This window comes from Procambarus clarkii, chromosome 27 (assembly GCF_040958095.1).
Source record: "Procambarus clarkii isolate CNS0578487 chromosome 27, FALCON_Pclarkii_2.0, whole genome shotgun sequence".
NCBI classification, from domain to species: domain Eukaryota; kingdom Metazoa; phylum Arthropoda; class Malacostraca; order Decapoda; family Cambaridae; genus Procambarus; species Procambarus clarkii.
The window spans coordinates 41,827,106-41,850,660 of record NC_091176.1 but is presented as its reverse complement, the minus strand read 5'-3'; the positions used below and the strand labels follow the sequence as shown (position 1 = coordinate 41,850,660).

The following is a 23,555-nucleotide window of genomic DNA, read 5'->3' as shown; positions in this document are numbered from 1 at the left end:
AGACCAATCTATTTCATTATGTATGAGTTCATTTTATTTAATTTGAGTTCAAACTAACGTAGATATATGACCGAACCTAACCTAACCTATTTTAACCTAGCCTAAACCAATATAACCAAGTCAATTATTTATGTTCCCAGTATAATATAATAATAATAATTCAAATAAACCAATCGGAAACAATTTATGGAAATAAAGCAAATCACTCTGCCTATTAGGCAAATCGGACCTTGCATAGTAGGCCGAGAAGTGCGTTCTGGCTACTGGGTACGACATACATATAAGTCACAGAAGTCCTGCCCAGCGAGCTTAACATCTGGTTCTGGGATGATGGTACCCTAGCTGGTTCCCAAACTCTCTCCTGGATGACATCAGAAAAATCCAGGAGCAAGGTGCAGTTTTAGGCATCACCCTGAACCCTTCTAAATGTGAAATAATATGTTCCAACCAGGGCATCGTAGAGAGAATAGAGGGTTTTCTGCCAAATATCTATATAACTAAACCTGAAGACAGCACACTCCTAGGAAACCCTTGGAGTTGAAGACCATCGATGATAAGAAAATCCTTGATAAGAAAACCGCCAACCTTAAGAGGATGGATGGGAGGATTCAAGATATTGATGCTCATGATCTGATGCTCATGACTCTACCTCATCACCAGATGTCTGTCCCTCCCCAGGTTAACCTACTTTCTGAGGTGTTCACCATCTTACAGTAGCCAAAGACTAGGTGAGTATGACCGGTTACTGAAATCAATGCTAGAAAAAGCCCTCAACCTCTCTCTCTTGATGACCTACAGTGAAAACAAGCCTCTCTTCCCGTAAGACTTGGGGGCCTCGGAGTTCGAACAGCAAGGCAAATTGCTGTTCCAGCCTTCATGTCCTCCTCATCGGCATCCGACGACATTGTGAAGGAAATTCTGTCTGCCTACTTACATCAGCTGGCAGGTGTTCATGATCCCAATTTCACACACTGTGCCACCGAGTGGGCCTCTCGTGCAGGTCCATCACCTCAACCACCATCCCCAAAAGCCCACAAGCAATCCAGCTGGGATGGCCCCATTGTAGACCAAGTTGCTGCAGAGTGCCTGGGTGCCGCAACAGCACAACACAACATTGCTTCGCCTCACAGCAGTAGCAGCACCACATGCAGGGGATTTCCTGTTAGCAACCCCAATGTCGGCAATTGGCCCGCGTCTCGCACCACACGCCCTCCGAATTGCTGTGGCCCTCCGCCTTGCTGCCCCAATCCACACCAGATATAGGTGTATTTGCGCGAGGTGGTGGCTGACAGGTACGATCACCATGGCCTACTCTGCCAAAGCACAGTGGGGGTGGCACTCGAGGCACAGTGAAGTTAACGAGATCATCAAGAGGAGCCTCACGACAGCTGGATGCCCAGCTGAAAGAGAGCCCCGTTACCTAACGCCCCATAACTCTGATGCTCTTATTGGTCGCTCAGATGGTATCACATTGAACCTCTGGAAGAATGGCAAGCAGTTGGTATGGGACCACACATGCCTATCAACCCTGGCTAACACCTACATTGACTTCAGTGTTGCACAACCAGGTGGCGCTGCCACCCATAGGGAAACAGCCAAATCCCGTAAGTACATAGAACTGGATCACCACTACAGCTTTGTCCCCATTGCTTCTGAAATACTCGGCGTCTGGCGTAAAAGTGCTACCAGTTTTTTGAAGGAACTAGGTTCTAGCCTCATTGAAACAACAAGAGACCCTAGAGCTGCCAGCTTCCTTTTCTAGCGCATCAGCGTAGCGATACAGAGGGGAAATGCACAATGCATTCAAGGTTCCTGCCCGCCATCTGAGGAGCTGGAGGAACTCGACAATTTAAAATAATCATCTTTGTACTGGTCACCTTTGTACACAGGGAGCCGGTCGGCCGAGCGGACAGCACGCTGGACTTGTGATCCTGTGGTCCTGGGTTCGATCCCGGGCGCCGGCGAGAAACAATGGGCATAGTTTCTTTCACCCTATGCCCCTGTTACCTAGCAAGTAAAATAGGTACCTGGGTGTTAGTCAGCTGTCACAGGCTGCTTCCTGGGGGTGGAGGCCTGGTCGAGGACCGGGCCGCGGGGACACTAAAAAGCCCCCGAAATCATCTCAAGATAACCTCAAGATATACCCTTTATGTAACTCCATTTTTGTAATAAAGTTTAAATAAAATAAATATATATGTGTACATACAAAAGAATGGGGGTGGTAGGAGAAGATAATATTAGTGTTCAGTGAATCCACAAGGTCTTCTCTGAATACTCCTTATTTTCTTCTCCGAGGCTCTGGGTCCTCACATTTGCACCAGTGGTGGTATATATATATATATATATATATATATATATATATATATATATATATATATATATATATATATATATATATATATATATATATATATATATATATATATATATATATATATATATATATATATATATATTGTGACGATAATCTCCTTCAAGAGATTGAGCCTGCTCTTCCCTTCACAAATACGTCGTTACAAATATATAAAACTACTATGGAAGAAATGTCCAACAACGACAACAACACCAGCAAGGTTTGCCAGAGCGCAAAACGTATGCAGCCAGGAACACCTGCTCAGCCTCAAACCGCCAAACTACCTGTCTTGTTGCCGGCTCCTCGCTGATTGGCCGCCGGTCTGGCTGCAACTGCACTCCACCCACCATACTACTTGATGTCTGGGGCCGCCACGACCTCAGTCCTCAGAATATTCAGTGCTTTCATACGGTTAACACTTCTTCCTGGTAGACTAAGCTTTGGCTTACGTGTACTAAGAGAGGTGATAGCTTAAAGCCAATATTCCTGCACCTCTCATTTTATTGTATATTGCACAGCTTGTTATTGCTCACTTGTCTTAACGTAACTTTTCATTTTTTCATTTAATTCTTCTTATTATTTAGATTGATTGATTTTATTATACGAATTTTTATGTCCATTTTATTCATGTTTTGTTTATTTAACGTAATAAAAATTTCATTGTTAAAATTTACTTGTGTTTTGTGTGTCTTCTCCTTACCTTACCACAGACGAAGTTCCAGATTTTCTATTTTTTTTTATTCTATGTGACGAGGCCATACCCCTAGCTTTGAACAGCCGAACACCAACGCGTTACCGTCACTATATATATATATATATATATATATATATATATATATATATATATATATATATATATATATATATATATATATATATGTTCTATTCATGTTACAGTGATGTGAAGAAATATCTGTGCTCAATATAGTCACGAGAGCTCTCGGGAGTTAGGACTAAAAGTCATACGACTTTCCAGTACAGTCGGTGGCTGAGTTATTATAGTAATGGACATGCCAAGGTGCATGGAGGCTCATGCTGACCGGGTTTGAATCCTTCAGGAGCAAGAGTTTTTCTGATACACGTGTGCCTGGAGATCATTCAAGTTGGATACATGGTGTATTCGGCATTTAGGTTTTGAGAAAGATTCCAGATACGTCTATATTTCATGCGTATTCTTGCCATTATAACATCACTTTGCCGAGTACTTGCTCTGTTAGTTCCATACATGAATGTTCCCTCATGATGTTTATCACAATGTTTAATGCTACAATTTTCTGGTCTCTGAATTTGTTAGGTCAGTAAGATTTTCATCAGATATTTAAGAATTCTCTTTGTTACTGCTAATGAAAGACACACACATTAATTTCTACTACTGGTCTACTACAGGCGGTGTGCATGCTTGAGGTAACAACATGATGGTGTTATATCCTGTACCTTAGTGGTAACCCAAGGTGCGCAGATGCCGGTCAGGAAGACTCCATTCATGGGGCCGAGGATGGCCCCGGAGACGCTGTAGGTCACGTGGAAGACGTTGCCTAGCTGCCCCGCCACCATCCCCACCACCATCCCCGACGCTCCTGCCAGTGCCGCTGAGGAAACACAAGAGATTATCAATAAAAAAGTTCCTAACATGCAGAAGTTATCAATAACACGTTTGAGAAAACATAAAATTAACGATGAAAATAAAGAGATTAGATTCCAAAGCACTTAGTGGATCACAATATTGCGTGTGCAGACTTCGATACCTCGACCCCCTCCTCTTAACTGTGTGTGTATAGGATTTATGAAGCATATATATTGCCCGGAAAATAGGCCCAAAAATAGTTTTGGTGTGGTGACCTAGCTAACAATATTTGCTCTCCAGGTATTGGGCCTAATGGACGGACTATTCGTCAACGAGGCTCTTTCAGGTAAACTAAATATAATTTATGCAGACGACGAGTCACAACAACGTGGCTGGAGATATGATGACCAAACCACAACTCGGAAGATGGAGAAGTAACGACGTTTCGGTCCGTCCTGGACCATTATCAAGTCGTGTGGTGATAATGATCAAGAACAGACCGAAACGTTGTCGCTTCTTCATCTTCTGAGTTGTCGTTTGGTCCTCATAAATAAAATTTAAATTTTTCTGAAAGTTAAGCCACGCAACTTCAAACTAGCAGCTTCCACAAGACCTCAAAGGCCTTGCTCCTACGTTTAGCCAGTCAGAAGTGTCTCTAAGTTCAAGGAAAGATTTCGTGTCACGTTAAGATCAACAGGATAATCTTCAAGAATTATTCTAAACACTAATGTTTCTTTGATTCTAGTATAAAGTAAATATACTTCAGTTTGAATGGCGTTAAAAAATAAATAATATCTTTGTATATACAATGAATAGCAGGGTATACCTCTTGTCATATGCCCTCATCATAACTCAAAACTCGTTATGAACAATATAAAACCAAATTTTAAAATATGTTTGCAAGTTAAATTATATTATTAATATATTTTCTGAATATGTAATGATTTTTTGGTAACTTCAATTACTTTGGTCAAACAAACATCTAAATTATTATCAGCAATCTTTAAACATATAACATTTCTTCCATTTTTTTATGAATGACTAACAGGGGCTTGAAACTGTCTAGTGAGAGTGTTTCATTGATCATAATAGCTCTTTCTGCTTACCATTGTTGCTGTTTAAAGAATGGTAAGAAATATATAGTCATTTTATTAAGAAAGTTTCTTTTTTGTGAAGCCATCTTTTAATTTGTAATAAATCTGCAATTTTGAAGATGAGTTTGAATGACGTTTGTGATAATCACTTCGTGAAAATTTCTGGCGGATGAGGTTAAACGGAGGAAATGTTTGCACTCCTTCAACACCCTGGTAAATGCCTCGTCTGTGTCTTGGGAGTTGTTTTGTAATATTCATTTTATGTCTTAACACTTTCTTTAGAAACTATTTGTCTACTTGTTATCTTCACCGGAGAGAGAACATTTTGTAGAATACTATTAATTTTCTTAAGCAAAGCTGTAAGCCATAATGAGGGTTCGAACCCCAGGAGGTTCGAACAGTTCCAACAGAGGGTGCAGCAGTATTCCAGGTTGCAATTCTTTTGACCATGTCGTGGCGTAGTTGTCTATAGAGAGTGCCTAGGAACACCCACCGCTTTGGTTCGAACCCTCACCATGGCTCCTACGGATTTTATCCGTGATGCATCACCAAAGTGTGATTACGGTGTATTAATTTTATTTTAATTTTCTTTGGCATGACCTGACTAAACTTTCATTGGGTCTGAAGTGTGGTCAAAGTCAGACACTCGTGGACATTCTCTCCTGATCGTTGACAGATCAACATCACCTTGCAGGTTGATGTGTGCTCCCAGTTTCCCCATAACGAAAAATGTTAAGAAAAATGCATATATTTTAACTATAAATGCTTCTTCATTTACTCTCATAAATTTTCTCCTGCACTAGGTCGTTGAGTTGTACATGTTTTGAAAGTCAAGCAGCCATCATACAAAAAGTCATAAACGATATAATGGAGAGAAAGGTGACCCCTATCAACTCTACTCACAAGACACATCTTAACACACTGCAAGAGTAAGATTACCCCACCACCTTCCTCTTGAACTCTCCCAACACCAAATAAAGTGAGTTGAAAGAGACGAATTTCTTCTATATCTTTTCATGCACATTTTGGGATTCGCATTCTTAACCATCTCAATATATATGTAAGACTAGCAGTACCTGGCTACGCGTTGCTGTGGCTCACAACAGGTAAACTACTGTCTGAACTACAGTAGTTCTGTAGTGAACTACAGCAACCTTTCCTGTCCCCTAGTCCTCCCCCACCATTCTCTCCTCGCCCGTCTCCTCTTCCTTCCAACCATACCCCACTCCCCTGTCCCCTCGCCCTCCCCACCATCTCTCACTTCCGTCCCGTCATCATCGCCACCATTTCCCCACTTCCTCGTTCCGATGCCTTCCCAAATAGTCTGATGTTCCCATCAGAAAATTCGGAACATCAAGTGATCTGATGTTCCCATCACTGAAGTATAAGAAATACAGTTAAAATTGAATTGAAAATACGAAAAAATAAAAAAATAAACTATACTCACGAAATGAACGGTATGGTAAACAACACAGCTGAATTCCAACACAATATCACACAAAACAATTCAATAAAAATGAAAATAAATCAAAAGCTATGAAAATTCAATTGATCAATGCAATCAGAAACATTAAAATGGAATTGTAACATATTTAATATAGCATGTGTGTTGCTCTTACATGCAACAGATGGCGCTGTTTGTCAAGAAAAGCATAGTTTTACCGGTCACAGGTGTGGCATCAATACTTATACTTACGAAATGAACGGTATGGTAAACAACACAGCTCAATTCCAACACAATATCACACAAAACAATTCAATAAAAAATAAAATTAAACGAAATCTATAAAAAAAATATCAATGCAATCGGAAACATTGAAATGGAATTCGTGACATATTTAGTATAGCGTGAAAGTTGCTATTATGTGCAACAGATGGCGCTGTTTTTCAAAAACGCATGTTTTTACCCATCACAGGGGTGGCATCTAATAGTAGGTATATAAAAAGACGTGCCTATTCGAAAGCAACGCTGTTTACAGTGTGTGTTGCTCTTGCGTCCAACAGATGGCACTGTTTAAAAAAAACATGTTTTTCCTGTCACAGGTGAAGCATGTATATAGTAGATATATAAAAGACGCGTCTATTCGAATGCAACGTTGTGTCAAAATTTCAAACCAATCGGTAAAGAGGTTTCGAAGATTTTCCTCACATGGAAAACAGTTTTTTTAGAAAAAGCATGTTTTTTTTACTGTCACATACGTGACATCTATATAGTATGTATATAAAAACCTGGCTGGATGCGAATGGAACATTGTGTGAAAATTTCAAAGCAATTAGTGAGAAACTTTCGGAGATTAGCGATTTTGAACAAACGAACATTTCTATTTTTATTTATATACAAGCTGTACCTACCACGCGTTGCTGTGGCTCAGTGTGGTTAAATGGAAAAGAAAGAAAGAAGAAAGTGCACGAGTCTAATATGATTAATTTCACAATGCTTGTGTGTATACAATATGTTTTGTTGTTCCATTTTCTGTGGAGATATAAAGATTGTCTGGTTTGCCGACTCTAGAACACGCAACATATAATTGTCTCAATGAGAAGCATTCTGTGTCTAGATGTAAACTGCACAATCCTAGAGATTGGCCCCGAGCTTTGTTGATGGTGATTGCAAACGCCAATCGAATTGGAAATTACAATATATTAAATTGAAATGCCATATCAGTTGGAATCATAGGAATGCGAGGAATGAGGACATCTTCACCTTTCAAAGGTCCTGTCAAGATTGTTGCTTCTACGGCGTCGCTGATAATTTTTTTACTGCAAGGCGCGTGGCGTTGCGAAGCTTTAGCTGGTTGATATTTCACAACATGATAATTGGCACGCAGATTTTCAATTGCCGTACGTGTGATGGTATCCCAGGCAGATCGAGTGAATTAAAAAATTCTGTTGGATAACTAACCGCTTCATCTGCTTCCTCAACATCATCTGCTTCCTCAACAGTGTCGACGGACTTGTATCAAGGAATTACAGATAATATTTGCCTGAAATCTCCAGCAAGCAATATTAATGCGTTCCCAAATGGTCTGATGTTTCCACGCAAATCTTGCAATGATCGATCAAGAGCCTGGAGCGATTTTTTGTGGGCCATTGTGCATTCATCCCAAACAATAAGTTTACATTTCTGCAATACTTTTCCCCATGCCGGATGCTTTGGAAATGTTGCACGTGGGAGTTTCAATGAATTGCTTGTCCAATGGCAATTTCAAAGCCGAAGTAGCAGTTCTTCCACCTGGTAACAATGCCACAGCTATTCCGGACGATGCAAGTGCTAAGGTTATGCCATTTTGGGATCGAAATGCTGCCAGAATCAATCTAATTAGGAAGGATTTACAGTTCCTTCTGGCCCGTCTAAGAAGATTTCTGCAAACCTGTTATTGACAGTTTGAATTATTTGATTGTAAATGCCTTTTCACTCAAGCGTTAGCTTAGGAATATTTGATTGCACATACGACAACAGATCACCTGTGTTATAACTTTGTTCACGACGCAATTCTACATCGAACGAAGTAGCAGCAGATCGATTCGGTGATGGCATTTCCAATTGATTGAGAACTTTGTTCGCGATTTCTAAGCACAAATCTTCAATCATTATCAACGCTTCGTTGTAGTTTTCTACTGTGAAATCCATGTTCATATTTGAATTTTCCTTCGTATTCGACGGATAATATCTTCAGCCATGTGCAATTTATATTTTTCCCATAACACTGTTGGAGATGAAGGAGACCCGGTGGTCAATATGATTGCAAACAATGCTCGAATTTGATTTAGATGTGACGTGTTGGACACGTCATTAATGCATACATCTCATCATACATCTCAGTGTCGGTCGTTCTCCAATAAATTCCGTAGTGCTTGACATGCACTACGGAAAGTGGCATGTGTTACGCCGTTGACAAATCTCAATGTCTGGAAAGACATTGGACCTGACACATTTACAACAGCATGCGAAGAAAGAAGCAATCATCTTGATTGGGATGCACGGTGTACAGTCTGCCTATCGTAGTTTATTTGAATATGCCAGGTTGTCCGTCGACTGATCTCCTCGTTTGCGTCGTTCAAATGATTTTCTTCTGGCATTCCATGTGTAATACGTAGGCACTTCCGAATACAGCAGTGTTATCGCAAACGCGTCATTTTGACATAACGTGAAGAAAGCAGTTAACATTGTAGCCGGTGGATTCATAGCTGTTTGTTGTACATTTGCAGCTGTGAGATAAACGTGTTGTCCATTTTCTTGTTTTCAAAAAAACAAAACAAAAAATATTAACGAAATATTTCAATTCAAACGCAGATTAATCGACACAGCTCAATTTCACCACCAATTGCACTGAAAAAAAAGAAGAATAGTTAAAAAACGAAATAAAAACAATGAAAAAACAAATAAGCAATACCCACGAAATGAACAGTATGTTAAACAACACAGCTCAATCCCAATGCAACGTCAAAAAAAATAATTAAAACAAAATGAAAATAAATCAAAATCTATGAAAATTCAATTTATCAATGCAATCAAAAACATTGAAATGGAATCGTAACATATTTTATACATCATGTGTTGCTCTTACGTGCAACAGATAGCGCTGTTTTTCAAAAAAGGCATGATTTTACCTGTCACAGGTGTGGCATCTAAATAGTAGGTATATAAAAACATTCACGTATCGAAGGGAACGTTGTGTCAAAATTTCAAGGCAATCATTGAAGAACTTTTAAATATTACAGCATGTGCTGCTCCTACGTCCTACAGATGACGCTGTTTTTAATAAAAAATATGTTTTTTTTTCCTGTCAGAGGTGAAGAATGTCTATAGTAGGTATGTAAAAAGACTCACCTATTCGAATGCAATGATGTGTCAAAATTTCAAAGCAATCAATAAAGAGGTTTCGAAGATTTCCTTCACATGAAAAACACCCGAAAAACAAAGATTTTCAAAAAAGCATGTTTTTTCCCGTCACAGACGTGACATCTATATAGTATGTATATAAAAACCCGCTCGGATGAAAAGGGAACGTTGTGTGAAAATTTCAAGGCAATCGGTGAAGAACTTTTGGAGATTAGTGATTTTGAACAAACGAACATTTCCATTTTTATTTACACATATATATATATATATATATATATATATATATATATATATATATATATATATATATATATATATATATATATATATATATATATATATATATATATATATATATATGTAGATACTGAAAGATACAAAAGATTAGTCAATGAAAAGATGAAATAATCAAGAAAAATTTCAAACGATACAATAAAAATAACACATAGATGTTAATTACTTAAAACTTAAAATGAATGTTATACTAAATTTGTATTTACAGAGAAGTTTGACAACGCTGGTAGCTCTGATGTCACTCACGTCCCTGAAGTGTGAAAGATGTTTGAGGAAGTCTTCCCAGAGGAGGCAGGCCACAGAGTTGGCGCAGGAGGATAGCGAACTGTCAAAGGAGTACCACATTTCATAATGTGAGATAATAATAATAATATGTTTTATGAAATAACAAATATACACAATTACACATATGCATACACATAGTCCTCCAGACAAGTACATATGTAATACGTACACTCACACATTCACACACAAATGCTGTCTCAAGATGGACTTCTTGAGACAGCATCAGTCGCACCAGCGGGACCCACGTGGAGACACAGGATTACCGACGACACGCCGTGTATTCACCTAGAGTGCTTGTGGGGGAGCTGGTTGGTAAGTGTCTCTCTGTAAGTCTCCAACAGTGTGCAAGGTTTATATAATATCATATCAGACACTATTGCATTCCATTCAATAATACAACCATATGTGGTAGACAAGTAACAGGGACAGCAACTGTGAGCTCACTGGGAACCCAGATAAGCTGCTAATCCCCCGCCGTAATCTGAAGACAACACCTCACCCACCTCCTCCACTCATCTCACTCTCCCAAAACACTCCTCCCTCCCCCCCACACCCACCCTCCCCAACCACTGACTACACACACACACACACACACACACACACACACACACACACACACACACACACACACACACACACACACACACACACACACACACACACACATACACATACATTATCCCCCCTCTCTTTCTCTTTTCTACTGTAGCATACCAGATATTCCTCACCCCCTACCCCCAAAACCCCCCTCCATCTCCCTGACATCTCTCCCACCACCTGACCTGAAGTGACCATCTCCGCCCCCTCCCATACTACCTCCCTCCTCCCCCCAACCCCGCCCTCCCTCTCTCTCTCTTTCTCTCTCTCTCTCTCTCTCTCTCTCTCTCTCTCTCTCTCTCTCTCTCTCTCTCTCTCTCTCTCTCTCTCTCTCTCTCTCTCTCTCTCTCTCTCTCTCTTTCTCTCTCTCTCTCTCTCTCTCTCTATTACATATATATATATATATATATATATATATATATATATATATATATATATATATATATATATATATATATATATTGCTCTCTCTCTTGTTCTATCTTTCTTGCCCTGTCTCTCTCTCTTGCTCTCTCACCTGCTCTGTCTCTTTTGCTCTTCCTCTCTCTCTCTCTCTCTCTCTCTCTCTCTCTCTCTCTCTCTCTCTCTCTCTCTCTCTCTCTCTCTCTCTCTCTCTCTCTCTCTCTCTCTATCAGAACATATCAGGGAAAGGGACAAAGTGCATCTTTCTTTTGGCAGAAAGATGCAACAGGGACACAGGGTTAACCCAAGTTCTCGAGGAATTCAGGAGGGAGATGCATGAAATGTGGATTACAATTAGCAACCTGCAAAGTGAGCTGACATCAGCATGGGAGGAGATCAAATCCCACACAAGGAAAAATGAAGAGGCCGAGCATCAGATTATCATCCAAAGGGAAGGTGGAAATGTTGCATTGGAAGGAAATGCCTCTGCTCCTGAAACATTTGCAGAAAGACTGAGAAAGAGCTCAGAAACAATGGACACAGTGAGGGAGGTAGCCATGCAAGCAGCCACCTCACAGGAAGCAGCAAGGTGCACCAGCCAGCTGCTGGAGAGAAAACGATCAGTGGTATTTGTAGGCATCAAAGAACAGGAAGGATCCAATAGGCAAGAATGGAATAGCAAGGATAGTGAGGCAGTACACGGGCTACTGAAGGGGTTACAGATAGAAGGGGCTGAACAAAACATTGAGAAGGTTTTCAGGTTGGGCTGGTACAACAAGGACAGAAACCGACTGGTAAAGGTGGTGTTTACAAACGAGACCACCAAAGAGGTTATTTTAGAAAGGAAGAGTCGTTTACAGTATGTGGAGGAATACAAGAAAGTATTCCTGCAGAGGGACAGGACAAAGGAGGGGAGGGGCCAGGGCAGCAGAGGCGAGAAAGAAGCGCAGGGAGAGAGGAGTAAACCAGGAAACCGCAACCCCCAACACAACAGTTCCAGAGACACGAGGGGAACCCACAACCAGCATCCCAGCAACACCAGAGGGGAAGGCAACACCACCCCCCTTCATCTGCATAAAAAGTCTCCCTTCCCTCCCTGCACACAGAAATAACATCACATGAGACCAGAAGACATGGCAGGATGTGCAGAATACCCCCGTTGAAAAGCAGAGGTGCAACAGGTACTCTGAGAGAGAACTCTATCAACATCAGAGGCTCGAGACTGTTCAACACGCTTCCACTACACATAAGGGGCATAACTGGCAATCCCCTCACAGTGTTCAAGAGAGAACTGGATAAGCACCTCCAAAGGATACCTGATCAACCAGGCTGTGACTCATACGTCAGGCTGCGAGCAGCCGCATCCAACAGCCTGGTTGATCAGTCCAGCAACCAGGAGGCCTGGTCGACTACCGGACCGCGGGGACGCTAAGCTCCGGAAGCACCTCAAGGTAACCTCAAGGTAGCCTCCCCTCACCCTACCTGCCCCCACCCAAATGCTCACCCAACCCTCCCTCCCCCCCACCCCATTCTGTAACCTATCACCACTCCCCCATTCCCACCATGTCCCCCCTCCTGCCTTTCCCTCCCCCCTATCCCCCCTCCCCCTTCATTCCCATACCCTCCCAGTCCCTCCTCCCCATCATCCGGTATCCTCCATGTCCCCCCCTATCTCCTTAACCCACACCCTACCTGTCCCCCCTTCCCTTGCACCCCTAATGCTCACCAAGAAGGGGACTAGAAAATAAACAGAAGAAACATTGCTTCAAGGCAATGTACATTAACATAGATGGGATTACAAATAAAGCAAATGAGCTTGGAGAATGGGTACTAGAGAAAGCCCAGACATAATAGCCCTCACAGAAACAAAGCTAACGAAAACGATAACAAATGCAGTGTTCCCACAGGACTATTATGTTATGAGGAAAGAGAGGGAAGGAAGAGGTGGTGGTGGTGTACCTCTGCTGGTAAGAAATGGCTGGGATTTTGAGGAGATGGCTATTCAGGGCTGTGAGGGTTTCAGTGACTACATATCAGGCAGCATAGCAACTGGAGGACAGAAAATTATAGTAGTAGTCATATAAACCCCCCACCAAACGACAGAAGACCCAAACAGGAATATGATAGAAACAACATGGCCACCATCAATATAATAGAGAGACAGCAGCTTCTGTGGATAACAGGAACGGATCCAGACTACTATTCATGGGAGACTTTAACCATTGGAAGATAGATTGGGTGAACAGAGACTCACATGGAGGACCAGACACATGGAGAGCTAAGCTGTTGGACGTGGTAACAAGAAACTTTCTAAGTCAACACGTCAAGGGACCGACAAGAATGAGAGGAGAGGACGAACCAGCCTTGCTTGATCTGATATTTACCCTAAATGAGTCGGATATAAGGGAAGTTAAGTTGGAAGCCCCCTTGGGAACGAGTGATCACAGTGTATTGAACTTGGTAGAGCAAGGAATTATCTCCCCCAAAATAGAACTGAGAAACAAAGGGCTGGCGTACCGAAAAGGAAAAAATGAGGAGATGAATAAATTCCTATGGGATATACAATGGGACACAGAACTCAGAACCAAGTCCGTACAAGACATGATGGACTATGTCACCCAAAAGTGTCTGGAGGCTGTAAGCAGGTTTGTCCCAGCCCGACAGAAAAAAACAGAAGCAAAAGAAGAATCCGTGGTTTACTGGGGAATGTATGAAAGCAAAGGAGCAAAACAAAAGGGCATGGAGGAACTTCCGTAATAACAGAACACCAGAAAGTAGAGAGAGATACCAGAGAACCAGGAACGAGTATGTTAGTGTGAGAAGAGCAGCTGAGAAAAGGTATGAAAATGATATAGCTAACAAAGCCAAGACCGAACCAAAACTATTACACAGTCACATCAGGAGGAAGACAACAGTGAAGGAACAGGTGATGAAACTTAGGATGGGTGAGGACAGGTACACAGAGAATGACAAAGAGGTGTGTGAGGAACTCAACAAAAGGTTCCAGCAGGTCTTTATAATAGAACAAGGAGAAGTCACGGCGCTAGGAGAGGTGGCAACAAACCAGGCGACCTTGGAAAGGTTCGAAATTACAAGAGATGAGGTCAAGAAGCACCTATTGGAGCTGGACGTAAGAAAAGCTGTTGGGCCGGATGGAATCTCACCATGGGTATTGAAAGAGTGTGCAGGAGCACTTTGTTTGCCCCTCTCCATAGTATATAATAGTTCACTGGAAACGGGAGACCTACCAGAAATATGGAAGACTGCTAATGTAGTCCCAATATACAAAAAGGGTGACAGACAAGAGGCACTGAACTACAGGCCAGTGTCCTTGACTTGTATACCATGCAAGGTGATGGAGAAGATTGTGAGAAAAAACCTGGTAGCACATCTGGAGAGAAGAGACTTCGTGACAACTCATCAACATGGGTTCAGGGAGGGTAAATCTTGCCTTACAGGCTTGATAGAATTCTACGATCAGGTGACAAAGATTAAGCAAGAAAGAGAAGGATGGGCGGACTGCATTTTTTTTTTACTGTCGGAAAGCCTTTGACACAGTACCCCTTAAAAGGCTGATGCATAAGCTGGAGAAACAGGCAGGAGTAACTGGTAGGGCACTCCAGTGGATAAGGGACTACCTAAGCAAAAGGAAGCAGAGAGTTACAGTGAGGGGTGAGACGTCAGATTGGCGTGAAGTCACCAGTGAAGTCCCACAGGGCTCTGTACTCGGACCTATCCTGTTTCTGATATACGTAAATGATCTCCCAGAGGGTATAGACTCATTCCTCTCAATGTTTGCTGACGACGCCAAAATTATGAGAAGGATTAAGACAGAAGAGGACAGCTTGAGGCTTCAAGAAGACCTGGACAAGCTGCAGGAATGGTCGAACAAATGGTTGTTAGATTTTAACCCAAGCAAATGTAATGTAATGAAGATAGGGGTAGGAAGCAGGAGACCAGATACAAGATATCATTTTGGGAGATGAAATACTTCAAGAGTCAGAGAGAGAGAAAGACCTGGGGGTTGATATCACGCAAAACCTGTCCCCTGAAGCTCATATCAAAAGGATAACATCAGCGGCACATGCCAGGTTGGCTAACATAAGAACGGCTTTTAGAAACTTGTGTAAGGAATCTTTCAGAACATTATATACCACATATGTCAGACCAATCCTGGAGTATGCGGCTCCAGCATGGAGTCCATATCTAGTCAAGCATAAGACTAAACTGGAAAAGGTTCAAAGGTTTGCCACCAGACTAGTACCCGAGCTGAGAGTTATGAGCTACGAGGAGAGACTACGGGAATTAAACCTCACTTCGTTGGAAGACAGAAGAGTTAGAGGGGACATGATCACCACATTCAAGATTCTCAAGGGAATCGACAGGGTAGATAAAGACAGGTTATTTAACACAAGGGGCACACGCACTAGGGGAAACAGGTGGAAACTGAGTGCCCAAATGAGCCACAGAGATATTAGAAAGAACTTTTTTAGTGTCAGAGTGGTTGACAAATGGAATCCATTAAGAAGTTATGTGGTGGAAGGCTGACTCCATACACAGTTTCAAGTGTAGATATGATAGAGCCCAATAGGCTCAGGAATCTGTACACCTGTTGATTGACGGTTGAGAGGCGAGACCACAGAGCCAGAGCTCAACCCCCGCAAGCACAGTTAGGTGAGTACAATTAGGTGAGTACACACATACCTACAATATATATACACACACACACATGCACACACATGCTCTACATCCACTCACACACGCATGAACATTCACTACATATACTCACACATACATTACATACACTCACACATGCTCACATATACACTACATTCACTCATACATACACACACAGGCATAAACACACAGTATATACACTCACACATGCACACAAACACACATATACACACACACACACACACACACACACACACACACACACACACACACACACACACACACACACACACACACACACACACACACACACACTAAATACAATTACACATGCACACACACTACACACATTTTCACATGCACACACACTACACACATTTTCATATGCACAAACACATACACTCTCACATGCACACACATACACTCACATAGTCCATATTTAGTCAACCATAAGACTAACCTGGAGAAAGTTCAGTGGTTTTGACCCCCACTCAGTCAGCCTGACAGACTCGCTGATTCCCACTCCATCGTACCCTGCCCTACGAGGTGCCACTGTTTCTCTGGAGACTAATGGGGACTTACTCCCCCTCCCTAGGTGCCATTGTTCACTCTTGGGAGCAACTCATTTAACCTGCGGGGCTGAGTTCCCCCACTGAACACAGCCATGCAACCCGCAGGGAAGTGAAGTAACTCGACCCCTCCTTAGTTTCGTTTCTGGGTGTCCGGTGACACGGAAACCTAAGGTTTACTGCAGGGTGGAGTTACCCGCCCATAAGTTTCCATACAAGGTCTCCAACTTGACTCGCTTCACTTTGTGGCCAATTACTACTTCAAACTCAGTGGTAAATTCATTCTCCTAGTTTAGTACTCTGGCAATAGTAGTATGGTGCACAGTAACCTCTCTCAGCAACACTCCGGAAAATAAAGGGGAGGAAGGAAACACTATTAAAATCCGATTGATTTAGTCTCCGTGGTGTAGTGGTAAGACACTCGCCTGGCGTTCCGCGAGCGCTGTGTCATGGGTTCGTATCCTGGCCAGGGAGGATTTACTGGGCGCAATTCCTTAACTGTAGCCTCTGTTTAACGCAACAGTAAAATGTGTACTTGGTTGTAACAACGATTCTTCGCGGCGGGGATCGTATTCCAGGGACCTGCCCGAAACGCTACGCGTACTAGTGGCTGTACAAGAATGTAACAACTCTTGTATATATCTCAAAACAAAACAAAAAAAATTATCGAAAAAAAGCTACATTGCCGTGTGCACAAATCTCTCGATGTCAGTGGATGACTGCACTCTGGAAATATATCTGAGTGTCTGGCAACACTGAACTATTTCACAAATCCCCCGTTATGAAGCTCTCAACCTAAACTCTGATCAACTGCCCAGGAATATATATTACTTCACCTCCGCTCTGTTTTGTAACCTTTTAATCACTGGTGACTCCACTGATGAAAACAATAATTGGTACCTAACAATTATACAAAACTGTTTATGTCCGATCTCAAGCCACACAATTCCTGATAATCACATTACAGGTGAACGACACTTTTCCTAAACACAAGGGGAAAATGGGAGGGCAAAGTTATCTACCTTACAGATCGTAGATTCTGCATCGGGTAGCGTCTCGTAGATCCAGTGTAGAAGCGTTGCGCTGCTCCTCCAACCCGTTCTCGCAAATTAAATAAGTCAATATTGACTTATTAAATATGTGCATAGGTGACATACTTAACATAATAGATACCCTTAAAAAGATTCATAGAAAACACCGACCTTACCTTAACCTACTTAGTATGTTAAGATAAGCATCTTATTGCTTCGTAATTACAATTATTACCTAACCTATAATAGGTATAGGTTAAGTAATAATTGTAATTACGAAGCAATAAGATGCTTATCTTAAGATACTAACAAGGTTAGGTAAGGTTGGTGTTTTCTATGAATCTTTTTAAGGGTATCTATTATGTTTAGTATATCACCTATGCACGTAGTTAATAAGTCAATATTGACTTTACGAATTTGCGAGAACGGGATGCTCCTCCCACCGCACCGGCCGTCCGCATACACCCCTCCTCTGGAGTCGCGCAGTTCGCCAGGTGTTCCTCCCCCGATAGCACCCAGAATGTACCAGCGATCTTGCCCCCCCCCCCCTCTTCTGGGCGGGAAAGTTCTTTTCTCTCTCTCAGTTTGCATCACCATATTTATCAAGGAGGAGACACCTGATGGCCTCATCCAAAATAACCTCAATCGATATTTATTCTAATTGTATCATCATTGTTCTTCTCATGCTTCATAAAATCCACCAATACTTCTTCTAGTTATTTACAAATGGGGAATTTTAACTCATATGCAGGAATAGGGGGAATACAGGGCTGAACTACTTAACAACTTACACATACACTACATACAATCACACATGCACAAACACCTACACTCACACACATGGACACACATACACTATGTACACATTCACACGTACACTCACACACATATACATTATATACACTCACACACACACATACATTATATACACTCACACACACACATACATTATATACACTCACACATGCACACACACACTTACACTATATGCACTGACACATGAACACACACATACATTATATACACTCACACATGCATGCACACATACACCACATACACATATTTACAACTTTACACTTAGTTTATATTAAAGACAATAAAATATATAAGATTAGTGTTTAATTGCAGAACGTTGGGTTTTGTTAGTACTTGGATGGTAACACTTGAGGGCCTGTGCAGGACTATCCCTGCCCCCCCCCCCAAAAAAAAAATACAAAACATGGAAAAATATTCCAGTAAAATTTTAGTTTTTAAATTAACACCAAAAAGTAATTTGAAGAAGTTGAATAAAGAAACTAAAAAATTTTTAAATTAAAGCAGTAAAAAATCACAAAGGAAAGTTAAACACATAAAATATTAGAGAGGAATAATGCACTGAAACCAAGCGAACTGTCGTTCAGGGACACGAGAGAATGTGACCGGTAGAATCTATCGACAATTGTTAACACGTATTTGCAAAAATAAAAGCCCAACCACTTGGGCAGGACGGTAGAGCGAAGGTTTCGATTCTAACAGTTCGGCGTGCAATCACCAACCGCCCATGTGGTTGGGCACCATTCCTTCCACCCGTCCTATCCTAAATTCTTATCATTATATTCTTTCCAAGTAATATATAGGCACAATGGTTTAGTGCTTTCTGAGTTCAACTTACCTTAAGCTGGAAGAGTAACAATATTGGTACACATGAGGACGCATCATACTAATATTGTTACACATGAGGACGCATCATACTAATATTGTTAAACATGAGGACGCATCATACTAATACGAAATGATGAAAACATCATTTTAAAATGTGTAGCTCATAAACTACGAAAGATAATTACAAATAATAATTAATTAAGAGTGTAAACATAAAAACTCTGATGCGGCTTGAATTGTAGTTTGTTGTATTTGGTCTCATTCTCATTTTTATGATAAATTATTGAGGACAGTTTGGTTCAGTTCATAAGAAAGTTTTTTGACTGAAAGATAAAAAAGGAACTAATGTGGGTAGTGCATTAAGGACCGTTGTCTCTGCATCGCCTCCCTATTTCCCTATTAACACCCTCCACAGCCCCACACCCTGTTGGATATTTCCAACACCGAATACAACACTGTTGTATTCTCATTACTTATTACTAACCTATACTAATTATTGTAGTAAGTAAAATTAACCACACATAGAATTCTCATGTACTAATAATTTCATCTGTGCAGTAGGCTAGAATTCTCACGTCACCTGACGCCAGTATTGCGTCAGATTTCCTTACAGTAAACACATTATATCCAATGTATGTGAGAATTAAATTCGATTCTCTATAACTAAGGCATTCTGTATGATAACTAATTGCAGATGAATTGACCTCCAACTAAAAGCCGAATAGAGCGTTGGAGTCATAGCGATTATCTCGTAATAAAAGTTAAAGTCACCAGTGAATGCCATGGGGAGACATTAATTCCTCTCCCTTATATATTTACTATTCTTAAATTGGTAAATAATAATAATTTCTTCCTCTAAATAATAAACCCGTCCAGTCTTCAACGTTTCAAGCGTAAATGCGAGAAATATTAATGTTCATGACATAATTTGTTTTATGAACGCGCGACGCGGCGTGGGTTGAGGAGGACCAACTCAGTACACGTGGAGAGCCGCTCAGAGGCAGACCTGCGCATACCCTACTCACAAGGAGACGCCATTGTCCAGCCATTTGGGCAGATGTTATCCATCCTCAGATGAAAGTCGCCACTGTGAGGCGTGAATAACCTTGCAGATAATATCTTCAGCTAGTGCTGGTGTCAGATAAGGAACCTTTTAACCTGGTTCTTGACGACATCGTGACCAGCCAGCGAAGTGCGCCACTATCCAGGATAGGCTTAGCCGGAGCCTGGGGAAGCGAATTACGGCAATCTTAAATCTTATACAGTGCCCTTTCAGCTAAGTATATTCCCTTTATGTGATGCATCTAGTAAAGAGTTTTGTAGTAGCTGGGTGATTGACCGTTATGACGCATGATAACATCTAATAACAGGTGACTAAATTTTGTCACCTGTAACTCTCAATTTCTTGAATATAGAGATTCAGTAGTTAAATTAGTTGCTACTGTAAATATTTGTCTTGCAGCACGTGAGAAGAATTCTTCCTGCCGCCTTCTCCCATGTTAATCCGTCCCATTCGTCAGCCTACCGAGTCCAGAGAATAAGAGGAAACTCCATGGCTTGTCTAGAGGAATCATCATTAAGCTAAGATTTTATATTCCTTCGTGAATCTATTGCAATTCTTTATGTGCAGAATTCCTCAGGATTAATGTGAGTTACTGTAACTCTCATTACTATACTTATAATCTATGTTCCCATTTATGGTAATGATATCAGTTTCAATATAATTTTTATAGGATTAGATTATTATTAATTGAATTAGTGAACGAACCACACTAATTCCTGGACGTACTTACCTCCAGTAATAACCCCCCAATGTAGGTGTTTGAGGGTTTGATTCATTTAATTATACAGCCCATTAATTATTTCTATGATCATATTCTCTAGTATTTTGTCCATAGTCACTGGTTCATCTAGGAATTATCTAATGATCAGAAATTCTCAGTTTCCCTCTTTACTATAAAAGCGGGTGGTCCTTCGTAATTTAATTTACTACATTAATATTTAAATAATCAGATTCAAGCCCCAAATATCCCACATTATGGTCCTTCGAACCGGATAGGCATTAAATTTATAATTAAAATATTAACCATTAATAACTAATCCTTGTGTGATAGAAGCTAGACTAACTATTCAATTAATTGTGTCAACTAACAGTGTAACACATCAGTTAGACTAGATCACACTAACATATTGCTACTTTCACCTCATGTATAAGGTAGCTTTAGTGGGTCATAGCCAATTATCCACAACACTTAGACCTATACCTCACACCGAGGTGAGAATCTTTAGGTCACCAGGAGCAACAGCTCATAACTTTTACAATAACACCACCCTAACACCTGCGTTAGAGTGGCCTCACCATCTAACCATTATATACTTAGATGGTAATGACATCCACCCCACTCGTCATCCAGCCGAGGTGATCGAACACCTCAAAGCCATAATTTCTTCTTTCAAGCTCATCAGTGAATCGGTAGTATTCACAATAGTGGAACCTCGCCAACCAAGTCAAAATAATCGTTGGGGAGTAACCCCAGAATACTACCTGAGAGCTACTAAGTACATAAATTTCAGGCTGAAAAAACGAGTGAGATTGGATGCCACATATATCCAATTTACAGCCAGACCTTACAGACAGAACCTGACCAGAGACGGTGTACATTTGTCAGGGGAATCTAGGTTGCATGTGGTTGACAAGTTAATTAACACCATCAACCATCACAAAAGGCTGTGGCTAGCAAGCCAAACTTAACTGTACATAATTGTTCACCTGTGTGTGCAAGAGCACTCTTATAAAACAAAAACCCAAAAATACAGCACAACTATATTTACCTTATTGCACCACAATAATCTTTACCCATGTTATTAGGTAGAATTTAGGCTGAGATTGTGCTGAATTTGGTACAAGCCCAGACTAAATAATTTTATAGTTCTTAGTTAGGAATTATTACGACTAGATCTAAAACTAGTCAGTGTTGTATGTATTATATTATTTGTGCTGACCCTATACAGGGTGGGATTAAATTTTTGAGATAACTCTGATTGGAGTGTCTCCATAATATTTCTCTTGTATACATTATTTTGTGTATCTATTTTGTGTATTGCTGGATTATCTCCATTAACTCTGATGGTGATAAGGATGAGCTAACCGGACGAGAATTAATGGTGGAGTTCAGACAGTACACAAAATATCTAGCTATTTGTTGTTAGGTAGGTAGGTACATTCAACCTCAAGTGAGGCAAAGTATAACGTAGTCACCTTAAATTAGGCTACAATTAATGTCACTTGTTCACTAATGAACAAGTACCCAAGCTTCATTAGTAATACATATATCTAACACTGTGAAGTTTGAACCTAAGCCCAACATGGCTACTCCTGAGCAATTGATGAGAACCTACATTGGCCTTAAAGGTCATTTGACCAGATTAATTAATAAGGCTGAGGGCTTAACTAAAGATAATCCCATTGACTCTTATCACTTAGAGGCATCAGTTAGATTGGCTGATCTGAAATTTGAACAAGTCAGATCTGTAGGTCAATCTTACCTTGATCTGCTAAATACTGTAGAAACTGATCCTGAAGTAGCAAGTCAAATTGTAGACGACATCTCCCAATATGAAGATGAGACTCATGATATAATTATCAGGCTATCTAAATTAGCCAAACAATCTGGATCCAATACCAGTAACACAGGGTCTCACTTCAATAATAAATTACCAGAGGTTCGTTTACCTACTCTAGACTTACCTACATTTTCAGGATTAGATACAGAAAATTGGGACAATTTTTGGACTTCCTTTGAAGTTCACATCCATAAGAAACAGTCTCTAGACAAGGTTTCTAACTTTTCATACCTACTTAGTCTTCTCACAGGAGAGGCTAAAAAGGTCATACATAACCTCACTCTTGATGAGAGTAATTATGAGGAAGCTATAAAACTCCTGAAGTTGAACTATTGCAACAGAGTTAAGTATAGCCACCCTCTATTATCAATTACTAGATCTGAATGCACCAAACAGTAGACCAGAGTCACTTCAAAGCTTCAGACTAGAAGTAGAGTCTCTAGTAAAGGCCTTAGGTACCAAGGTTAATATACCTAGTTCTGAATGGTCTATCAAGCTATTGTTACAGAGGAAATTACCTCGAAACGTCTTGACAGAGCTCTGCTCACATTATAATACTGAGTTTCTTACTCTCGATCAAA

At 40.8% G+C, this 23,555-nt stretch overlaps 1 protein-coding gene across 1 annotated transcript in view; it reads right to left on the bottom strand.

Annotated features, from left to right (window-relative positions):
* Nucleotides 1-3,733: 3,733 nt before the first annotated feature.
* Nucleotides 3,734-23,555, bottom strand: part of LOC138369250 (sodium-coupled monocarboxylate transporter 2-like) — a 141,969-nt gene continuing 122,147 nt past the window's right edge. The window contains exons 7-8 of the mRNA XM_069332189.1: nucleotides 10,355-10,473; nucleotides 3,734-3,942 (exon numbers count right to left, since the gene is read on the bottom strand). Of these exons, the coding sequence (XP_069188290.1) occupies nucleotides 3,734-3,942; nucleotides 10,355-10,473 (328 nt within the window). The remainder of the gene's footprint in view (nucleotides 3,943-10,354; nucleotides 10,474-23,555) is intronic.